At 44.6% G+C, this 17,598-nt stretch overlaps 1 protein-coding gene and 1 gene segment (V, D, J or C); one reads left to right on the top strand and one right to left on the bottom strand.

The window, feature by feature from the left end:
- The first annotated feature begins 331 nt into the window (after nucleotides 1-331).
- Nucleotides 332-9,352, top strand: LOC310697001 (lysozyme C, milk isozyme-like). 2 transcript variants are annotated; one of them, XM_083483257.1, is made up of 5 exons: nucleotides 332-449; nucleotides 3,486-3,681; nucleotides 5,571-5,729; nucleotides 7,470-7,548; nucleotides 9,211-9,352. In XM_083483257.1, exons 2-5 carry the CDS (start codon nucleotides 3,543-3,545, stop codon nucleotides 9,275-9,277), a joined length of 444 nt encoding a protein of 147 aa, XP_083339383.1. In that variant the 5' UTR covers nucleotides 332-449; nucleotides 3,486-3,542; the 3' UTR covers nucleotides 9,278-9,352. The 2 variants fall into 2 exon arrangements, with proteins under 2 accessions (XP_083339383.1, XP_083339384.1); XM_083483258.1 differs by having other exon boundaries at nucleotides 338-480.
- A 779-nt stretch (nucleotides 9,353-10,131) lies between these two features.
- Nucleotides 10,132-13,518, bottom strand: LOC310696976 (Ig lambda-1 chain V regions MOPC 104E/RPC20/J558/S104-like). The segment is given in 3 exons: nucleotides 13,144-13,518; nucleotides 11,870-12,226; nucleotides 10,132-10,576 (listed from the first exon to the last, which is right to left on the bottom strand).
- Nucleotides 13,519-17,598: the final 4,080 nt, after the last annotated feature.

Here is a 17,598-nt window from a genome sequence, read left to right on the forward strand (position 1 = left end):
TAATAATAATAATAATAAAAACATATATGACTGGCAGCTAGCTGTGTGATCTAATTGCCAAAACACCTTCAGACTCTTTTTAACAGCATTCTTAATTTTAAAGACAAAGCAGCTATATCTGGATTGGGGCCCACAATATTTTCCTGTGGAGCACCTCCATCCCTCGCCACTCCTGTCCTGCCTGCTGCTTGCACCTGAAGGTGCTCTTTGTGGTAAACAGTGCCTTTGGGTTGGCCTCCTGTGTCCTCAGATGAAATGATCTCATAGTCAGTTTTCAGGAAGTTCTGGAATTCCTTGAAAGTTCTAAATGGAAGAGGAAGAGGGGTCAGAACCATGCAAAAGCCACAGTGGCTTCCCTGGCCTTTCCCACTCTGCTTTCCCTCTTGTGAAGAAGGACATCCTTCCTTCCCTGGCCAGCTTGGCGGGATCTCATCCTCTTCTTGCAAACCGTGAGCTGAACAGGGTGATGAGGATACCTAGGTGGGACTTGGGAACAGTAACTAGCTTTTGCTTTCTGGAAGCTGCCCTGCAGCTCCATCTGCTGGGAAGTTTGAGGGGAAGCGTGTCATTTAGAGAGGGCAACCGCATCTGTGATATTTGTCTTCATTTTACAATGCATAAGAAAAGAGAGCAATTCCAACAAACGCTCTTAAAATTCACTGTATTCTCTTCAATTGTTTTTATATTTGGTGTTAGCCACCCTGAGCCCGGTCTTGGCTGGGGAGGGCAGGGTATAAATAATAATAATTATTATTATTTTAAATCTTGTTGGGAATATTGCTGCCACTTATATCTATTCCTCTCCCAGGATTTAAGGGGTGTGTGTCTTCCAGAAAGGTACCTTCAGTGGACCCCCCTAAGCTGCCCAGAACAGGAATTCCCACACACTACCACCAGTATTTTGGGTGCTCATAATGTAAATGGGGGCAATGGGTCCCTTGCTGGTCTTGGGTTCCCAGCAGATGCCCACCCTTGCTACCCTCTGGAGCTAGCCATCCCTGTCCTCTGGTAGAATACGAAGGGGTCACTTGAGCAAGGTCTGGACACTGAAACTGGGAACTGGATGGGGCATAAGGATTCCAGACTGGTTCAGAATCACAGACCTTTGGGGCATTCCATCCCAGAGTTCGTATATGTTTTCATTTATTATGTATGTAGCTGTTTAAAGTATCCCCCGTCTTCTTCCATAAAATAAATGTTCAAACCAAAAATAAAAAAATAGAGATCAATAGAGTTACCTGCTAGGCTTAGCCATTTTGTTAGCTTCTTTTCCCCGTGGAAGATCTAAGAAAGAAAAGTTCAGGCAGTATTCTGCCTGATTAATCTGGGCCTTGCAACATGTGGCTGGCAGTAGGGCTGGGTGTGGGAACCTGGCTTGTCGTCTACAAGCTGAAAAGCAGCAGGGGACGTTGTGACTCACCTCACAGATGTGGTGGGCAGGTGCTGCCTAACCCTGCCTCTACACTCTGATTTCCTCTGGTTACTTCCTCCGCCAGATGCTTTTACCCTGGGTGGGATTCCAAAGGTATATTTGTTTCATGGCACAGGGAGGGTTGCAAGGGAAAAGCAGGGGCAGAAGGTTTAGCATCCTCTTTCTACCTGCTACGTCCACTGATCTGGCACCATTTGGGCTCCTAGGCCAAATGTACATATTACACTGCTTATCTTTTAGTTTTTGGCAGCTTTGTATTGACTCCTAGCAGCCACTCATTAGAAAGGCTGTGATCATAGGCCTGGTCCCCTGCCTTTTTCATGGTGTCACATGAGCTGTTGGTGTTTGAGACAGTAATGGGTGCCTTGAAGACAGTTGTCACAGCCAGTTCTCCTCCTGTGGTTCAGCCTAGTCTCAGATCTTGCCTTATTGTCAGATGACTCCTCACTGTTGACTTTCACTGCTGCCTGGTTCCTGAAGCCATCCCACTATCACCAAGTACCACATTATCTCATTCTAGAAATACATATTATATTAGCAAAGCCGGGCTCTATCCTACAGAGGAAGCATCTGAAAGGGGAGAAGCAGTAGGTGGGAGGGGTGATATCTAATCCTACCTACCACTTTCTCCCTCAGACTTTTCTGGAAAGCTGTGCTTTTTTTCTGGCCTTTGATGAAGCTGGGAAAAGACAGGAGTAGGAGTAAGGAGTAGGAGTAAAGTAGTGCCTAGGGGAAGAGTGAATCAGGCCTCCTCCCACCTGCTGCTTTTCCTCTGCAAAAAGCAACCTCATCTCCACATTCATACTATACAAGTAACATGAGATTGGGAGTCTGTGTTCCTAAGATCATAGCCAGGCCATTTGTGAATGCAGCTTCTCAACGGAGGGCATTGTTTGTGTTCAAATAATGTGGATGAGTGGAAGTTGGACAGTTATATACTGATGTATTTCCAACTCAGAATCACAAGGTGGCTAAGCACATTGCACACCCGGTAAAGCTGACAGCTTCTCTGCGCCTTGCCTTAGCTTACCTTTGACATAACATGCAGCTCTCTCCCTTCTACCTCCAAGGAAGAGACTGAGAGCTAGACTCATTTGAAGGGTCAGGGAAAGATAGATGAAAAGCCTTGTACTTCAGCCCAACCATCTGCTTTTGTTTAAAGTAGGGATGGGGAATGTGTGCCCTTGTATTTTTAATCTTTCTTGGAAGCCGCCCAGAGTGGCTGGGGAGGCCCAGCCAGATGGGCGGGGTAAAGGTAAAGGGACCCCTGAATGTTAGGTCCAGTCGTGGCCGACTCTGGGGTTGCAGCGCTCATCTTGCTTTATTGGCCGAGGGAGCTGGCGTACAGCTTCCGGGTCATGTGGCCAGCATGACTAAGCCGCTTCTGGTGAATCAGAGCAGTGCACGGAAACGCCGTTCACCTCCTTCCTGGAAAGGTACCTATTTATCTACTTGCACTTTGACGTGCTTTTGAATTGCTAGGTTAGCAGGAGCAGGGACCGAGCAACAGGAGCTCACCCCGTCGCGGGGATTCGAACCGCCGACCTTCTGATCGGCAAGTCCTAGGCTCTGTGGTTTAACCCACAGGATGGGCGGGGTACAAATAAGAAATTATTATTATTATTGTTATTATTATTATTATTGCAGATGTTGTTGGACTCCAGCTCCCATCAGCCTCAGCCAGCATGACCAATGCTAAGGGATTATTGGAGCTGGAGTCCAAGCACACTTTCCCCATCCCTGTTGATTTAGAGCTTCAAATGGGCATTTATACATACAGTATATAAGTTCATCCCTCATAAATATGCCAAGGAATGGGTTGGGGGGTGATTGGTGACAACACTGGTATTAGCCACAAAGTGTTCATTCCAGTTGGCATTTTCCTGGTACAAACTGAACAATGCTGAAAAACCTACCCAGAGATTTCCCAGGACAGAAAACATGTATTATTTTGAGAGGGCAGGGGTGTTTCCAACCTCTGTCACTCTTAAAGCATTATGTCTCTTGTCCCCTGTTTGAGCCAACCTTCCTGTTTTTCTGCTTCTCCCTAAAGGAGTTAACTTCAGAGGTTTTGTCAACTCCCTCCCATCACATTTAAGCAGCTAAGACGATGATCCACTTATTACAGACCCTCCTCCTCACTTGCTTTGCCGTCACTGTGCAAGCCAAGATCTTTGGTCGCTGCGAGTTGTACCACGTGCTGAAAGTTAGCGGACTGGATGGATATGAGGGGTACAGCCTGGCCAACTGTGAGTGTAGCTTCTCAATGCAGAGCATACTTCAAATGTTGTGGGAGGGAAGGAGTGAGATAACAACCATGGTCTTTCCAGGCATCATTTCCTTGTCTCTACGTCCACAAGAGGGTAGCAATTTATTTGCTTTGGCCTAAAACCTGTCCCAGTTTACTTCTTATGAATGCTCCCCCAAAGCACGCCATTATCTGAAGACCTAATGAATGAATGAATGAATGAATGAATGAATGAATGCCTCTCTACTTCCCATTCTCGCTCTGAGCCAGCATTGCCATAAGGCAACGAGATGATCCTCTCTGGAAGCAGATTTCTGTTACACAAATGGAAGGTACACAGATCTGACACAGGGCTCATCCACACTCGCCTTTTGCCCTGCTCTTTCTAGGCACACTTGCAAGCTTTCCCAGTCTGTGTCTGATCACTTTTTTTTTTTGCATTGCCACATTCAAAGTATTGGTGCTGACCTTTAACACCCTAAACGGCCAGCCAAAGACCCATGAGCAGGGATGATAGCAGTTGATGTGCAGCAATGTCTGGGGGATTGCAAGTTTTCCACCTGTACATTACAGGACCTCTTGCAGGGAAAATTCCTGGCAGGTGGTGCCTCAGGTTACTTGCTGCCCCAGTCACCAAATTTATCTTGGGACATGCCAGTCAGTAGGGTCTTCACACACACACACACACACACACACACACACACACCACACATCTCCAGCTCGCCTAGCCACAGCTGACCTGCTTTTCACCTGAGGATGGGGGAAGCTCCCACTGGGCCCTGACCTGACAGGACAACCATCATGAGGGAAATGTGGATATTATGTACTGAAGTTCTCACCCTGGGCCAGCAGGGGGATACTGTAGATAGTTATGCAAATGAAGGATCAAAAGTGACGTTCAGTGATTGGATAGTTTTAGAAAATGGCAACAGTTACATTGTTCTGGAGCTCTATATAAGCAGGCTGTGTGGTGTTGAGAGCCAGTGTGGTGTAGTGGTTAAGAGCGGTAGTCTCATAATCTGGGGAACCGGGTTCGCGTCTCCGCTCCTCCACGTGCAGCTGCTGGGTGACCTTGGGCCAGTCACACTTCTTGAAGTCTCTCAGCCCCACTCACCTCACAGAGTGTTTGTTGTGGGGGAGGAAGGGAAAGGAGAATGTTAGCCGCTTTGAGACTCCTTAAAGGGAGTGAAAGGCGGGATATCAAATCCAAACTCTTCTTCTTCTTCAGGCTGACTGAACTCCTCAGTTCAGTCCTGCTCTGCCTCTGAATAAAGAAGAGCTGTTTGAAGAATCACTGTGTCGTCTGATATGTTCACCCACAACTTAACAGTGGAGGCTTGGTAAAGCCTTGTCTTACCCCAGATTTGGAGGATTCTTGTATGATTTGTAGGGAAAGAAAAAATGTCTCCTTCCCTACATGTATTTGAGGAATGAAGACTTCATACCCACCAAGTGCCTCAGAAAAAATGGGACATCCTGTTTTTTCACACGAGATCATGGCGGCCATTTTGGGAGCTGCGCTCTTGCACCCTAAACAAAGTGTTTTTTGGGGGGTGAGAGTACAGCACGCATCAATTGATTCACCCGGCAGCACATCCTGGAAGATGTGCAACTCGGTTTTTGAGCTGAGAGGGCAGACTTTGGCTGAGGGCTTGTGCACACTTCTGTTTGGGCGGTTTTCCGCTTGTCTCATGCATTCTAGGCTGTTTTGCTTTGCCTCACCACTTTCCCCGAAAAACTCTCTCCAAATTTAGTGCTAAATCAGAGCAAACTTCAATCCAATGAAAATCCGATTAAAGTTTGTGGCGATTTGGTGGTCTTTTGAAACGTGATTGATATTTTAGTAATCTGTAATAAATTGGCCGCTAACTTCTATTCTTCTCCCTGAAGGGATCTGCATGTCGTTTTTTGAGACTGGCTTTGACACAGAGGCTGTTGACAGGCGCAAGGATGGCACTAAAGACTACGGCATCTTCCATATCAACAATGGCTGGTGGTGTAAAGATGAAGGCACCCTTTCAGAGAACCTTTGCTCCATGTCTTGTGCAGGTGAGTTCCTTCCTGCCTCCCCCCGCCACAGGTAGCACTGTGCCAGAGGGGACAGGCAAAATGGTGGGGTGCTGCAGAAAATGGAACAGCTTGCTAAATGCTATGTTAGAGGTGCGGAACCTGGTGCTATCCAGATGTTGTTCAAGCTACCACCAGCCCCAACCCAACATGGCCAACAGTGAGGGATGATTGAAGCAAAAACTTGGAGGGTCACAGCCTTCCAGGCCTTGGGATACATACTTACTACTGGCCTTTCCTGACATTTTTGTTTCATATTTTCAAATTAAAACAGAGCTTGATTTAATAGCATAATACCTCTTCGGTTAGTAAGCACATTTTTAGTCTTGTCAGTAAGAACACATTGCTGGATTCATATTTTTATGTTAAAATGTTGATCCCTCCAAACACAAAAATGCAGCTCAAAAATATAAATTATGTAATTTTGTTATATTTAAAATGCTAATACATTGAAACATAATCATCCAGCTCTAAAATGCAGGCAGAATATGATCTCTTTTTTTTAAAGGATATCTTATTCTTGTTCAGAATGTTAGTAAGTCATTTCAGAAGAGTTCATAAGCTGCAAAAGACTGGCAGCTGGTTCAAGGATAATGCAGGAGTAAATGCTGAGCTTTTCCTATTCCACCTCCAAAAACCCCGACTATTTGGTTTGTATTCAAGTGTTTTTACATTGGAACTAGTCAAACTGTCCTGTCCCTAATTTTTACATGCAAACTGTAAGGTTTGCCATTTCAGCAATTACATCCATCAACAATTTTCTTGTTCAGGTAAGGAAGGTATGTTACAATAGCACCACCTGCTGGCTGCTAATACCTTAGCAGCTGATCAAGTGCCTAATATTTTGTAATGTGCTTTCAAGCGCTCATTACAAGTGATTCATAATCTAATTGCAATACCTAACAACAATCCTTAAAGTACTAAAATGCTGGCAGATTTTCACAAGGATGATGGTGGTGATTGCATAATGTTGTGGAAATGTGGGGAACTGAATTTAAGCTTGGAAAAATGAGACACTTGGAAAACTGACAGATTTGTCCATCTTTAGTAGCAAAGCATTTTAGCCATCGTGATGGAACTGGGCAAAGTGTCCTGTCCCTGATTTTTACATCCACACAGTCAGCTTTGCTGTTTCAGCAATTTTATCTAAAAGCAGCTCCCCCATTCAGATAGAGTAAAGGTAAAGGGACCCCTGACGATTAAGTCCAGTCGTGGACGACTCTGGGGTTGTGGCACTCATCCATCATGCTTTACAGGTCAAGGGAGCCAACATTTGTCTGCAGACAGTTTTTCTGAGTCATGTGCTCAGCATGACTAAGCCGCTTCTGGTGAACCAAAGCAGCGCACGGAAACACCGTTTACCTTCCTGCTGGAGCGATACTTATTTATCTACTTGCACTGGGTATTGCCATTCAAATGGTGTGCATGTGTTGCATCATGTGATCGGTTATGCAGGGCGGAGTTTACCAAGGGCCCCCAATATTTTATTCAAGTTGGCACCCCTGACCCCCACCCTTGTTGATGAGAGGAATGGGGAGAGAGTAAGTGGGCTGCTTCCATTCCTGCTACATGGGGATTGCTAAAGGATGTCGTTAGAGGTGGCAACCCTAGGGAGATTTGATTCTGCAATTAGCCTTAAGCTTGTCTTTTAGTTTATTCTAACCCTGTGATAATAATTGCCGACTTTCCCTTCCATTCATACATTTTCATTCTCTTTTCTAGATTTATTGAATACTGATATTCACGATGATATCTTATGTGTCAAGAGGATTGTGAAAGATCCCCAAGGCATGGGGACCTGGTATGAGAGCATCTTCTGTCCCCCCCCCCAGCTGAATGCCCTCTAGGGGCTAACTCTGCAAACACCTCCCTCACCTGGTTGTTCCAGCGTTACCAAAACCAATCTGCTCTCTCTGTAGCTGTATTTCTCTTTCCTGCTGAAATAGTCTTGACAGACACCCCCCACTGCTTTTTATAACAACCTTACATGCTGGTCTCAAGCAGGTGGCATTTCTGCTATCAGTTTATGACAGGAACATCTTCTCCCTGGCCTTAATTTATGTGTGCCAGGCTGCTGTTAAAGGCACAGAAGCCAGGCCTGCTTTGGTTTATTTTTAACTAAAAAATCCAAGTCAGACATGGGGGTCCTGTGTGCCTCTAAAAGCTGCTGGGACACTAACTCCCATAATCCTGGCCATTGGTCTTTCTGGCTGGGATTGATGGGATCCAGAGTCCAACAGCATTGGTTCCCCTGCTTGATCTAATTGTCATATTTCAGTGCTGGATCAGTCATTTGGCTTCAAACAAGCTGGATCTCTAAGTCTAATGGAGTAAAGAAGCTCACTTTCTGTTTTCCTGCTTGCTGCCTAAGTCAGAGGCATCCAAGGAAAACAGTAGAGTTGCCAAGTCTTATCACCCCCGCGAGTGCCTTTCACAACCTGGAAACAGGCAGGAATCCATAGCTGAAGCTTTCTCTATCACTGAATTGCCGTTCCAGAAAAACTCACAGCTGCTGATTTCTAACTTACTACACAGAAGCTAAAGGCACAGGGTCCCTGGCAGAAAAAAGTTGGTAACCATGCCCTAGAGATGCAGGTGGTTAACCAAAGATGGGACTCCTTAACACATGCAGGAATTCTTGTGTACTTGAGTGGTTTGGTTGCATTTATTTGTGCAATATTTTTAACACATAGAGAACAAAACGTAAGACAAATAGCGCAGATCGCTGTCCTGAGGAATTACAAGCTAAAACGCCACTGGTGTGAGGATGTCATGTTAGCACAAACCCAACTTAATAGGGGAAGCCTTCTTACTTGGATGTTAAGGAGAACAGGGCAAACCACAGACAATTTCTGAATAGCTGTGTAGGTGAAATTTGGCAGGTATTGTTATGCAGTGACAAAAGAAGCTTCACTTGCCAAAGTTATCACCTGTTCATAACTGTTAAATGCCCAGGACTCGTCCTCTAATTTGCACCTGATAATTCCAGTGTGTCCTGGGAACACCCCTTGTGCACTGAGCAGTAGGTGGAAGCCAGGAGCTTTCAGTGTATATGGCACATTATGAATTAATGGTGCAGTCCAAGATCTATTATAAAAATCACCAAATGGCCTTGCTGGGGTGTGTGTGTGTGTGTGTGTGTGTGTGTGTGTGTGTGTGCGTGTGCGCGCGCGCACCTGCCACCAGTTCCTATGAATGTTTACTCAGAAAGTAATGTTTACCCAGTCAGCCCAACACTACTTACCCCTTAGTAAGTGTGCTTTGCTGGAATTGCATCTAGAATTCTCTTGAATTTAGTGGCTTCAACCATGCTTAATTCCATGATGGATTATGGTTTAATCCTTTTGTTCTGCAACTGCATTGTAGTTTGAGAAAATGCTATGATCCCTATGCATGAAAAATTGTCCTTAGGAATAGCCATTGTGGTAACAGACTTCCTCTTTCTCCGATTTGCCTTCTGCAGGAAGGAGTGGAAAAAGCACTGTGAAAAGCAAGACCTGCGTGAGTGGGTGAGGGGGTGTCAGCCCTGAAAACCTGTCTACCTTCTGTTTGCCATCTCTCATGTCATCAATACAGAGTTGTTTGGGTTTTTTTTTCTTGTAAAATGCTTCTTATATCTGTTATTTCCCTGGATGGTAAAAAAAATATATCCAAATATGAAATGAACTGTAATTAAAGGAACTGGGAGTCATAGCTCTCAAAGGCCTAAACCACAGTCCCCAGGATTCTTGGTGGGAAGTTATGTGCCTTAAATGTATGAAATACACACATCTTTAATTGCTTTGCATCCCTGGCATCTACACTGGTCCCCTACCCATCTCTGATGCAGATTAGGACAATTGGAATCTCCCCATTTGTGGAATGCCCTCCCCAGGAAGGTTTGGCTGTCACCTTCATTATACACCTTTAGTGCCAGGCAAAAAAAGGTCCTCTTTAACCAGGCCTTCAGCTGATTGGCATCTGATGCCCTTTTAAAATGTGTCAGGGAGGGTGGGGATTATTGAGTTGTTCTTGTTTTTATTTGTATTACGTATTTTGTGTTTTTATATTATGGTTTTTTGTTGTGAGCTGCCCTGAGACCTGTGACTATAGGGCAATATACTAATACTAATAATAGGGGAGGCACAAACTATACACATATGGGTGCAGGATTCTTCCTAGTGCTGCCAGCTGAAGGTGGAGGGTGGTGAGGGTAGCCCTCAAGACAGCTTGGCTTACACGTGTTCTCGAAACAGTTCCCTGCAGGTTTGACCCAAGGTATTTTTCTCCCTCAGGTGGACACGATGGTGAGGTTCTGTACACAGCAGCGGAAATGATTGTGTGGGTGGGTGGGTTGTGCCCGTTCAAGGTTCAACCAATAATGGAGGCTAGATATACACAGTAGGGATGTGAAGGTGGCTTTATTGTGAAACAAAGAAGGAGGAGCAGAGCTGCCCCTCTGGTCTGCCTTTGAGGGATGAAGGAGGAGATGGGAGAGGTGCTGCTGATCTCGGCAGGCCTTTACTTTCCCTGGCACTGCTCCAGGCTCCGCTCCGCTCTGGTTCCGGAGGCGATGTGGTATGTGGAGCACTTGATGGAGATGTCAGAGGTCAGGCGGCTGCGAGGGATGCTCAGGATGCTGCTGGCGCTATAGGAGCCATCCTCATTCAAGACCACCGGCCCAGCAGTCACCCCCTCTGATATGTTGACTCCAGCCTCACTCCACTTGATCTCTAGGAAGCCTGGGTAGAATTTCTCGGCGATGCACAAGGCATGGATGGTGGGCGAGTCAGTTGTCTGGTAAGCATCAGACAGGAGGGTGACTGAAGCCGGTTCCTTTGCTGATTTGCCTGGGAAAGAGACACCATGAGTGGGTCACAGAATCCAAGTGACCTGATTATTTTTGGGTGGTGCTGCTGAACGGGGATTTCCAAGCAAAGTTAATTGAGAATCCCCAGCAGTACTTAACAGAGCCCACACACAGAAATGCCACCCTGGATAACTTAATGTGTCATTTGGGCCCCAGAGGCCTGGGTTGGAGTTGATGATTTTCTTGTGGAGATTGCGCAAGCATTTCTGTGGTTGAGCTCCTCTTCCACTCTGAGGGCTTATCCACATTTGCCTTTCCTCCATACTTTTCAGGTGCAATCCCAGCACTTTTTTTTGGGTCTGGAGTTTTCCACAACAAAACCCGCTCTTTAAAGCAGAATCTGAGCAAATGGCAATTGCCGTTGGCTGTGCTTCAGCTTTAAAGAGCAGGTTTTCATGGGGAATGCTCCAGAGCATAAAAAAAGCCAAACAAACAAACAAACGCTCAGATGTAGAGCTTTAAAGCACAGACCTGTGCTTAGAAAGAGTGGGACAAAAGGTAAATTTGCTTAAGCCCTCGTTCTATTTTCTGACACCTTCCCCCCACCCAGCGCCCCAAATCTGTTTTTCAGGTGAACACGCAAGGCATTGTTGCGGACTATTGTGCACATGGAGTCTGCTGCTGTAGAGAAAGGGCATTAGAGGACAAAAAGAATAGGGCAGAGTTGTGGAACTTGCAGCCCTCCAAATGTTGTTGGACTTGCTTCTCCTGTCATCCCAGCCAGTGTGACCATTGACCAGGGATGATGGGAGTTGGAGTCTGCCTATATGCAGCAAAGTGCTAAGTAAGTTTCCTGTTGACGCAAAGATTTCAGCTTGTGCAACAGGACTCCCCCTCATACCCCTGCTTAAATCTGCTCTGGGTTCCCCCACAACTCTCCAGAGCAGATTCGGGGAGCGCAGGCGGGCGAGAAGAGGCAGGGGGGAAGTTCTGCTGCACAAGTGGAAATCCTTGCAATATTGGAATGCATAAGTTGGATCCTTCTTTTCTGATCCCACTTTTCTGAGTGTTCATATTAAGCAGTTCACCTTACAATAACCCTATAAGGTCGCTAGTGCTATTATTCCTACACTGCAAGCATGAATCTGAGGCGTAGCAGCTTGGCTAAGGCTACTTTGTGAATTCATGCCCAAAGCGAGACCTGAGCTGGGAATTTCCTAGGGCACACTTCATAACTTCTATGCTACACAAGCCCCCCCTGCATCCTTCCTGTAGTACATTGGGCTCCCTGTGCCCAAGTGCTCCACTCGTAAGCCATGGTATTCTCACTCACCTCCTGTGACACTGAGCTGTGTTCCACTCCCTGAGACAGCGGTGTTGAAATAATTTGCCTCTGCCAGGCAGTAATAGATGGCGCTGTCCTCCGTGCGCGCCTCCCGAATCTGCAACGCGTAGGTATTGGCATCCCGGATGGCCACAAAACGTTCATCAAATGCAGGAGCACGCTCTACCCTGCCATCAATGTGATCCTTCAGTATAAAGACCGGGCCTTTTCCTGGCTTTTGCTGGAACCAGAAGGCATGGTACTCCTGGATATTGCCCCTCTCCAGAGGGCACAGCAGGGTAGCAGTGGTCCCCTCTGCAACGGAGGCCTGTGGTGGCTGGGCGGGCAGAGGCTGCAGCGCTCCACCTGCGAGGAGGGAAGTAGGTGGCTGTTGTGAAGCTAAAATTTCAGCCTGATAATGGGAGTGAACTGTGAATTTTATACAGCTTGAAAGTCTGCACCCCCTTGTATTTAGTGTATTTTGCTTACGGAGCCAGCATTTCAAAAATGATTTCAGTCTGCTCAGTAGCGGTGGGCCAGTTTGTCCATTTCAGTTCTGCTGAGTTTTTAACTTTTCTAGTCTTAAGTTCAGTTTTCCACATTTCCACATCATTTTGTGATTTTTTTTAAAAAAACCCCTCATCTGCATTTTATTGTGAATTTCTCCTAGTATACACATATTTTTATACAAGTTTTGCCAACGCACACATTTTGCAGAGCAAATTCCTATACATTATAGAATATAATATATTTGTGCATGTCATTGTCACTGATATATGCATTTCTTATGCACACTCCGCCCTAGAGTGTTCATTTCTATACACTTCACTTGGCTGCACAACTACACTGCGCGAATCAGAGAAGTGTACATTCTGATGGGTGGCTATACTTCAGCATGGATATTGTTTAGAAAGTGGGGACTAGATAGGATTGCCTTTAAATCTGAACTGAGTCGAATTTTCCCACCATCGCTATTCGTAAGTACCTAGCGGGTAGATGGAGGGATGATTGAATGAGTAGGTCTGGGTTTTCTCCTCCAGCCTTCTAGGTGTACACCAACCTTTGAAGTCCTTTACATCTACCTGCCATTCCTAGACCATAGCCGTGGCCCTTGACTGACCTTCACTGAAAGACACAAGAGGTGTGCAGATTTCTCTAGCCCATCATGCTCATTCTCTCTATTCTAGCACAAGGCCCAAATTCCTCATTTCCCCGTCATTCCGACTGGCCTACTGCAAGTTCTTGGCCTCTCTAACTTGGCAACCAGCTATGTGTGTACTCACCGTGGATGGAGAGAACCAAAGAGAGACACAGCAGGATATGAGAGCCCATCCTTCTCCTCTTGGAGGTGGTTTGATGATGAAACTGCTTGTCTTTCTAGCGCATATGCACCATGCACATTGCTTTATGGCGACCATGCTCATTTGCAAGCATTTGCCTAGAGGCTGATTGTTTCCCTGAGGTTCGCGCAACACAGCTCTGTCATTGGCTGGAGGCAGACATCGGAAAGAGTCTGGCAAATTCATACTATTGCGTTGAGGGGTCTGGTGGTGGCCACACAGAAACGAGCTGTGGATTTCAACCCAGTGTTTCATTGTGAATTTGTGCCTGTTTTCTGTTCCTTCACAAGCAGAGCTAGACTCTGTGTGATTAGAAAATGTGGCCGTTATATTCACCTGTAAATTCAAAGTGGGGTTTCTTTTGATCATTGGAATTGTTCAGGTCGAGCATAAATGAGAAAGGGGAAAACATCTAAAGCAGTGGAGAATATGTTGTTTCTCTGTAGCATGCGCACTATTGCATGCATTCTCTAGGAATTAAAACGAACTGAGCTAACTAGCAAGGCTAGCTGATTAACAGAGTTGTACAAGTGAAACCTGCAACAAAACTTACATGCCATCTGCATGGTACATTTAAAGGTGCTTTAAATGGTCATGTATTCCCCCTAAGAATTATAGAAACTCTAATTTGTGTTGCGATCCCTTACTCCCCTCCAAAAGCTACCATTCGCTTATGAGGGGAATAGGGGGTCTGCTTACAATGCTCAGCACCCTTAACAAACAACAGTTCCCCGGGGACTTCCGGTGGATTGCGGGAGTGAAAGCAAGCGGGATCTCTCGCTAAGAGAGAGTCCAGCTTTTGAGGGGGAAAAGGGGGTGCTGCAAGAGCTCCGCAGCCCCCCAAATACTCGTGGAAGGAGATTCAAGAGGCAGGGGTCCCGGCTTTGTTGATTAGCATTTTCCTCAGCCACCAGGTAACCTCCTTTTAGGAGACGACGAGTGCGGCGGGGTAAAGAAGCCAGCAGCAGGAAGCCATTTCTAACCCTCAAAAGCGAAGCTCCGAGCTTAAATTGTGCTTAAATGTATATTGGAAAACTAATTAAAAAATATTCAGGAAAAAACAAAAAACAAACGACAGTTCCCCAGGGTTCATTGGTGGAAGCCGTGCTTTGTAACATGGTATAAAAGTACTCTAAAATTAAGTTGTAGATATGACCCAGTTTTTCTCATCAGTCAGGCAGCATCCTATGGTTACTATCCTCAGCCCTTATTGGATGGTTTTTGAGGGTTCCCATTTCCTCCACAGGCTGTTTCACCTTTTAGAAACTTACATAAATCTTTGGTTTTGAGCCCCCCCAAATCTGCTGCTACCTCCCTCTTTGTGTATATGTGTTGTGCCATTTGGACTTCTGATCAGACTGGAGCCCCGCAACAAAATGGTGTATGGCCATAGACAGCCTTCAGAGACCTCCTTTTTCAGTCATGTGGCAGCCTAGAATAAATGAGCAAATGAGTCTCTTAAGCTTAAGCCAAGAAATAGTATTCTTTATGAAACTGAATATCAATATGCATATCAAGGCTTTGAGATTAGACCACTGAAGAAGTCCGGAAAACTACCTTGGGAGTCTGCTACCTGCAAGCCCCATTGAAGGGCCCTATCAGGGGCAAACAGCGGCCTTACTTGGCCTGCCAGGGTGAAACAGGTGCAAAACGCCGGCACCCTGTCTACAGCTTCATTAACATCCATCTACAACTTCAGTAGCATCTCTCAGTATTGTGAACAACACCGAACTTACCCTTTGTTGGTCTCTTCATGAACTTAATTAAAAAGATAAAGAAAACAAAAGACTGAGTTAAGCATTTGAAAAATCCATTGAAACCAGACATTGTAAGTTCATCTTAGGTTGGGTAGTTCGTAAGTCTTTGTGGCTTTGCACAAGGTTTTGTATATTTCTCTCAGAAGATTGATAAAGAATGTATAGTTATTTTGGTAATTATTGTGTGTATATTAGTCGCCAACGTGTTGCATGAGTCGTACTAGAATAAATGACAGGCAGCTGCCATCTGGTAAGAGAGCAAGTGAACAGGCAGGATGGGGTCTGGGCAGTGGCTGGCAAAAGAGAGAGGGAATGGGTGCGTGTCTCCTTCTCGATAGTCGTTTCACAGTCACTTTATTCCATTTCCCCTCCAACCTGGATTTCTGTAACCCCTTCTGCTTTTCTCTCTCTCTGGTTTAATTATATATTTTATCGAGCATTTAGAAAAATACAACATAAACAAATCCAGTCAAACAATAAATAAGAACAACGAAGTACACAGTAGAAGTAGAATCATGGCAAAATAAAGTCACATCTCACAGAGCAAGTGTATTACAGTTTTTCCTCTCAACTATCAGTCCACATTCCACGAGTCCTTAATGGGCTTTTGGGCAGATCCCCTCCCTTTCTTTAGTTGTTTTTTTTTTTAAGCAACAACGACAATAATAATAATAATAATAATAATAATAATAATAATAATAATAATGAAGTTTTGGTTTTACAAACAAGTTTGCCAATACTCCCTTCTAGTGTGTGGCTGTTTTCGATATCTAGGCTACGGCACTTAGAGAATAGAATGGGAATTAGGATACACAGTGATTTCACATCCCATCCTGCAACAATAGTTTTCAAGCTCATTTACAAATTTACAATTAAAAGAATAAAACAAAACATACATGCATATTCAAGGGATTAATGCAGATTTTATAATGGCAACAACAATGGCCTGCTTCACACATAATGATGTATCATGACTTAGTGTGGTGTATGAACCCTGCCCAGTAGCTTAACTGCTGTTTGTTTTTACCGCCAACAAACCATGATTTGAAGCAATGCTTTGTTGCTGCCTTAACTCACAGTTTGTTAAACAAGCCATGGCTTAGCGTTATATGTGAACCAGGCTGTTGGAAACACAGAAGAGACAGAGGAAGCTTCCACTCCACTTTTTCTGTCACATCCCCATTCTCAAGGAATGTGCTACACTGGCCTCCCAGTGTCCTCTTGCTCAGACTGTTCTATGTGTGGACTGTAGATTTCAATTCATATCCATTTCCCATTTAGCCATATTACATTTTTTATTGAAAGGTTTGGTGGACCTGTGAAAAAATCAAAAGCTTCTGGAACACAGTATATGACGAGCTTAAAAAAATGTTTAAGTATAACTTTATAAAAAATACAGAAGCTTTTCTACTAGGGATAATGGACACAGGTATAGCAAGAGATCAGAAACTATTCCTCTATGCCACAGGAGCAGCAAGGATCCTAATTGCTAAAAACTGGAAAAAATGAAACTGTGCCAACAAAAAAGGAATGGCAGGGCAAACTGTTAGAGTATATTGAGCTGGCTAGATTAACAGAGGCAGCTAGAGATCACACTAGACAAGAGTTTCAAAAAGAATGGGGGAAATGCAGAGAATATTTCACAAAAGTGCCCTGAAATTACATACCTGGACTTGTTTCGATTAATGTCTGCAGGAGACTTTGTGGATATTTAAGTTATAATTAGAAAAATCTTAAAAATTCTTCATAAAGGAAACAGTTTATAAGAAGTAAATAAGGAGGCCAGATACAGGATAAAGGAAGTCTTTTATTTGGTTGTTTGTATTGTCGTATGTTATGCTCACTGTATGTTATGTTCACATTTAATGAGGGTGAGTTGTGTATTGGGGGGTGGGGGGTTTATGTTATGTTGTAAATAAAATTCCAATAAAAATATTTTTAAGAAAAAGAAAAGAAAGGCGTGTGTGTCTTCAGTATGATGCCCTATGCCAGCCTTTTCAAGTCTTGCTTATTGGAAGGCATCCAGGATGCTGAGAGTTTCTGTTGAGCATGTGAAGTCCATTATTTGTTATAATCCAAGTTTGCTTTAAGTTGGAGACATGATTTATTTGTATTTCATTTCATTTCTATACTACCCTATACCCGAAGGTCTCAGGTTGAAAGGCTTCCAGGAACACTGTTGTCCTGCTGAGAGGTGTTGATAGCATTGGTGGTTTCTTGGAAACTAAGGAGTTTCAAAGCTGCTCCTGACAGGATTAATTCAGACTGCTAGGAATAATGCTTCTCAGCTTCTGTTCTAATGTACTGAGTCAACACAGATTGGTCAAAGGTTGCTTGGTGTCTACATTTATTGCTCAAGACTCTCCACTAATCACTGCTCTCTTGAGTCAATTGTTTGCTGCAGGCCCACTTTGGTAATTTTAATATGTAACCTGAAAGATGTAATTTTGCTATATCATGGGACCTTATATCTCAGTAAGAAATGGCTGGTTGTTGTTGTCATCACTTCTTTGAGGAAAAGCCTCTGAACGAAGTAACCAAGTTCATTATCTGAAGTTTCAGTGTAAATCCGGATTTAGGAGCAGACAAGTCAAGTGACCACTTGAGATATCAGGCTCAGGGCTTTACCCAATTAACTAGA

This window comes from Podarcis liolepis (assembly GCF_965112155.1).
Source record: "Podarcis liolepis genome assembly, chromosome: 17".
Classification (NCBI taxonomy): Eukaryota; Metazoa; Chordata; class Lepidosauria; order Squamata; family Lacertidae; genus Podarcis; species Podarcis liolepis.